The sequence below is a fragment of the Ambystoma mexicanum genome, chromosome 3p (genome assembly GCF_040938575.1).
Source record: "Ambystoma mexicanum isolate Mex_15411 chromosome 3p, UKY_AmexF1_1, whole genome shotgun sequence".
Lineage (NCBI taxonomy): Eukaryota > Metazoa > Chordata > Amphibia > Caudata > Ambystomatidae > Ambystoma > Ambystoma mexicanum.
In genome coordinates this window covers 175,229,935-175,234,792 of record NC_090925.1, presented here as the reverse complement: position 1 = coordinate 175,234,792, position 4,858 = coordinate 175,229,935, and the positions used below count along the sequence as shown (strand labels likewise).

General features: G+C 44.6%; 1 protein-coding gene across 1 annotated transcript; it reads right to left on the bottom strand.

Annotated features, from left to right (window-relative positions):
* Nucleotides 1–1,211: 1,211 nt before the first annotated feature.
* On the bottom strand, nucleotides 1,212–2,072 carry LOC138579847 (taste receptor type 2 member 40-like). Its single transcript, XM_069650078.1, has one exon. It carries the CDS (start codon nucleotides 2,070–2,072, stop codon nucleotides 1,212–1,214), a length of 861 nt encoding a protein of 286 aa, XP_069506179.1.
* Nucleotides 2,073–4,858: the final 2,786 nt, after the last annotated feature.

Below are 4,858 nucleotides of genomic sequence, written 5' to 3'. Positions count from 1 at the left end.
AAAAACCTGGAAACTGCTGCAGGATCACGATTCCAAGGCACACAATAATGAAAGGGATTTAAAGCTTGAAGACACATTGATTAGCCCAGTTTCATTAGGCTGACATGATTTATCCCAGCATTGCTCATGCCCCATCCCTTCGCACAAGATGACTCCCCCCCCCGAATCCTTCAAGGCTGGCCATAGTTAAGTTCTTCATTTTTCATTGGTGGTTCCTATAACCCATTCTGCGAAATGAACTCTCCCTTGGTGCCTTGTATTGCGGGTGAGCTGAGTGGAGCCAATTTTATAATCTTTGGAAGGAAATAAAACGCAGTGGTAGTATCAGGAATTGAACATGTGAATTCCACATTAAAGATGCAGCACGGGACAGGTCAGCAAACTGATGAGCTGCCCTAGTGCTAGCATTCCACAGGGAATCAGGTTCACCTCAATGGGCCTCATTACACGTTTGGAAGTAATTCCAGAGACATTATTACCGCCAGCTCATTTATGGTAACTGCCACTCTTGGAGTCGCTTGGAATTGCCACCGGATTGGGAGTAGTGAAATGGCATTTACAATCTCTATTTTTGGACTCCACGGGACTCTTTGGAGATGTTGGTGGTTTTACCAGGAGTGATAATTTCTCTGCGGTAAATCCAACAACATTTGGAGGTAAAGTGGAGGATATACTTCCAGCTAAAATTCTGAGGTAAATCCTCCACTTCACCTCCACTCTCCGGATTCCACAGTGCAGAACAGGGACAGTAAAGAGGGACTATTTTCATTACCATCATCTTACCACCATGTTTTCCAACACCGCTAACATCGCAATGCGACCCAATGTGTCCATAAGACTAACAGAACTATGCAAAAGGCAAAACAGAGCAGTAACTACACCTGTTCCTTTGTAAGACCTGCTTTCTCTTTAAAGATCCCTTTCTGCATGGGGCTTGTGTTATGAACCTACATGTTCTTTGGCTATAAGTAGCACTGTAGCCCTAATCCTACACCCGTCTCATGCGTTACTGACACCTAGTATCAGCTGTTAACGTTAGGGTACCAAGGTAACTTCACAGCCACCCTTAACTTGGGGTTCCCTACGATAAGTGTTAAAGAGTTAACAAGGGGAAACAAAATAAAACACAATTCATAAATATAGAACATGGCTGTCACTGTAGGTCCGTGGTCATGGGTAACGTACAACATCAAAGACACGTCGATGCAGACTTATAGGGTGAGCAGAGACGGGATGGTTTTAGCTGCCCTATTGTGAGCCTCAATGCTGGGCCCAGTGTTGAAGCCTGTGGTGTGCTGCAGCATCCGCGGAGTGTGCCTGTAGAGAGAGAAGAGGACCAGCACAGCTGAAATGGTGGTCATTATCAATGGTATAAAGCATCCTAGGATGCCAAGAAGGATCATATGGAAAAGGCTGTACTGGTGCACTCCATCTTCCTGGGTGGCGTTTGTCGTAGTGGAGTTTGTAGAAGGTGAAGTTATAAGCTCCCAGGTGTCCTGGCCGTTGATGGCTACGCACATGAGCAAAGACGCCAGGCGGAACCACGGAACCATGCCGGATATCCCCAGCTTCAGCCGAATGTACAGTGGATGGGGGAGGTTGACGATCTTCGCGCAGTAGAAGACACACAGCCATGTATTGGTCCAGAAGCTGGCAAAAACTAAGATAGGGAATGGGATAAAGAACATTTTCCAAAGACCGTTTCTCTCATAAAACTCTGTCCAGAGGTTGTAGAACAATAAGTCACCTGAAGCGCAACACTGCAGGGGAGCATTGACCAGTGCTAGGGCCAGCAGCAGGAGATCGGAGGCTGTTGGCAGGCTTCTGCTCTGAAGACATTGGTTAGAGATCGCAGCTGCCAAATATGTATTGATTGTGATGCCCATCAACAGCGTTATTCCACTAATGACCACGATCGAAATCTGAAATGGAGACATCATGTTCCACTCACTGTATCCGGTGAGCTGCTCACCTCTGTCTGTCCTGCGGCTGATGGATGGTATCCGTCCCCGCACTCTTGCCAGCTTGTCCTTGTCCGCTGATCTGGAGCTGATACTGCCTAGCCCTGGCATTAGGGCATTTTTAGAATGACCTGTGTCTCTGAAAATGTTATGGGGTCAATCTTCAGATGCCCATCCCTCTAGCCCCTAACAAGATCACACAATTTGCAAAGTAAGCAAAATAATTATTCACAAACAAACGCACTGACTCCTTGTGAAAGGTGCAATGGTAGAAAGCAGATGGGTCTTTCTGTCTAGGTGGGATGGAGTTGTTCAAGGGTCTCCTTTTATACATACATGAATCTCGAGCTGCTGCCATCGAAATAGTCTTTTAATGAGTTCTTAAAGGAGAAAGCCGTCTCTTAAAAGAGACGGAGGATTGTCTCCCCTCCAGAATATTTTATGACGATGGATGAATTATACTCCTCCAGCAGAGGTCCAGTGCTGCCTCTCTTCCTATGGCATCCTACAGAATAGTATGGTGATTACGGAGGAGGAGTTTGCTAATCTCTGTCTCCTCCCCACGGTTGCCCTACCTTGCCATTTGGTGCCATCCTTTCTCCTGAATCTTCCCCACATACTCTGGCTCCACCCTCTTCCAATTGTGTCCACTCCCTTTGCTTCCTCTCCCTTCTCTTTCTCTGCCCATCACTCAGATCCCTGCACAAAGATCAGACAAGCCCAAGCACAGTGGGATCAGCGACAAGACAGTGCCCCTTGTGGAATAGCATTCTTAATTCTGACAGGCAAGCGACAGATACCAATGCCAACCAGGGTCTTCCAGTAAAGCTAATTGACCACTCACTTGTCTACTTTCTGACTCACACTGCCCGAAGTACCTGCCACACACACCATGTAGAGTAACTGTTCAGAGTTCACTCCATCCCGACTCTAGTGAAGACACCCTGAAAACACTTCACCAACCTCACAATCCCACCACAATGAAGCCCACTCTCGCTTCCCTCGACTCATCTGCGCTTACAGGGCAGGCCTCGCTGCAACTAAACAAGCAGGGTAACAACAACGTGGGCACCCCTCATGAAAAACACACACTCACATGCCCAAAACAATTCATACAGAATCTTGCCCGCACTCAGAACCCCGATATGCATGCACCAACATGTCATGTTTCACATCTTGCCTCTAGTTCGCCTCCCACTAACTTTAAGGCTCCCCTCTTTCTTACAAGACAAGAGAACAATGACCCCAGTTGCAATAAGTAGCAACTCACATCAACGGATTAACAATTCACGTGTCACCACATGAACAGGTCCTTGATGTTCAAAGTCAAGTGAAAGGTAAGTGATGACAGATGACGTCTGATCCTGGAATTTGAGGGCCAGTCCAGAGGAGAGGACTCCACTATACCAGTTATAGCAGAATCTCATTCATTTATTAGGGTCCTAAAGCCACCCATTCAAAGTGTCTATCATCCAAATATATTAATAAAAGGGTTGCTATGCCTGAATGGACTGGCCATTACAGTGACATCAACCTTAACAAGACCCATTGCAATAGTGTGTGTCGCTTGTCCATATTTTGTATTGCTATTGTGATGCCCCCTTGAGTGGAGGGGTGCAAACACTCAATAAAGTAGTACAAAGAATGTACCAGCAGAGGAAAATGTATTCCCTTTTGAAGCTTAATATTGGACACCAGAAAACCTCTGTAAACCTTCCCCCACCCCAGTGAGATATGTTGAAGCTTATCTACATTAATGGAGCCACTGGGAACTGGCCCTCTGAGACCTTTATTTGTCTTAGGATGTCTGTGCACAGCAATCTTTATCTGAGACCTGGCTAAATGTGTGCACAGGGTTAATGTTTGGACCCCAATGGAGTGAGTGACACCAGATCCAAACCTTGAAGCTCTGTGTATCAGGATATAACATGCTTCAATGTAACCAACACTACAATGTTATGGTGAATGTTGTGAAAAATGTAAATAACACCGCTCCCAGTGTGCTTTGGATAATTAGTGATTCAAGCCTGCAACCCCTTTTTATTACAGACATATCTGTGAAAAATAAAGATCTGTGATCATTCTTATGTTCACAAAATGTTCTTTGATTGTATGCAAAGAAGTCTGTAACATCTTGGAACGATAACCTCCCATCAGAAAATAATCTATGTGGTTATGCTAGGTTTTGAAAATATGCTTTGCTCAGAAAGACGAGGGTAACGTTCTTATTACGACTACAATACATACTGGAAGTGACCATGAGAAATGGACATTGTAAGATTTTTAAAAGATTAATTGTACAATTATAGTACAGTAAAATGATTTCCTCTTTGTTAATCTCTCACACAAAAACACAGCTCTGTGCCCCTCCCCTCACACAAGACATCTGTGTATTTTCTTTGGTGATGCTGCTGCCATCAACGGCTGGAGTGACTTAAGAAAATACTAAAGTCACCCAAGAGAGAGACAGAGTGAGACAGGGGAAAAGTAGTGGCGAAAGGGAACGAGAGAGAAAGAGAGAGAGAGAGAGAGAAAGAGAAAGAGAGAGGGAGCGGGGACGTCATTTAAGGGTCACCAGAGGTCGCAACTGCGGCCTCTGAGGTCTCCCTTGCGACCTCTAAAAATAAAACAAAAAAATTAAAAAAAACGTTTTCTTCTAACACTTTAATCACTGACCCTAAATAAGAAAGAATAGGAATACCAAATAATGTGTCTTTCTGGAATTCTATACAATAATTGCTAGACTTATTAAAGGTTTATTTCAGGCATACTTCAGGGGGTGAGTCACTGATTTAGTCTGTTCTTAAACGGCTCAACTCAGCCTTTCATCCTTCTGATGTCGATAAATGAGTACCAACACAGGTTGGGTGATATTGGGTGTATTTTTTTTCTATATA

Coding starts and splice junctions, on each gene's coding strand:
- LOC138579847 (XM_069650078.1), bottom strand. CDS start 2,072: ATGCCAGGGCTAGGCAGTATCAGCTCCAGATCAGCGGACAAGGACAAG.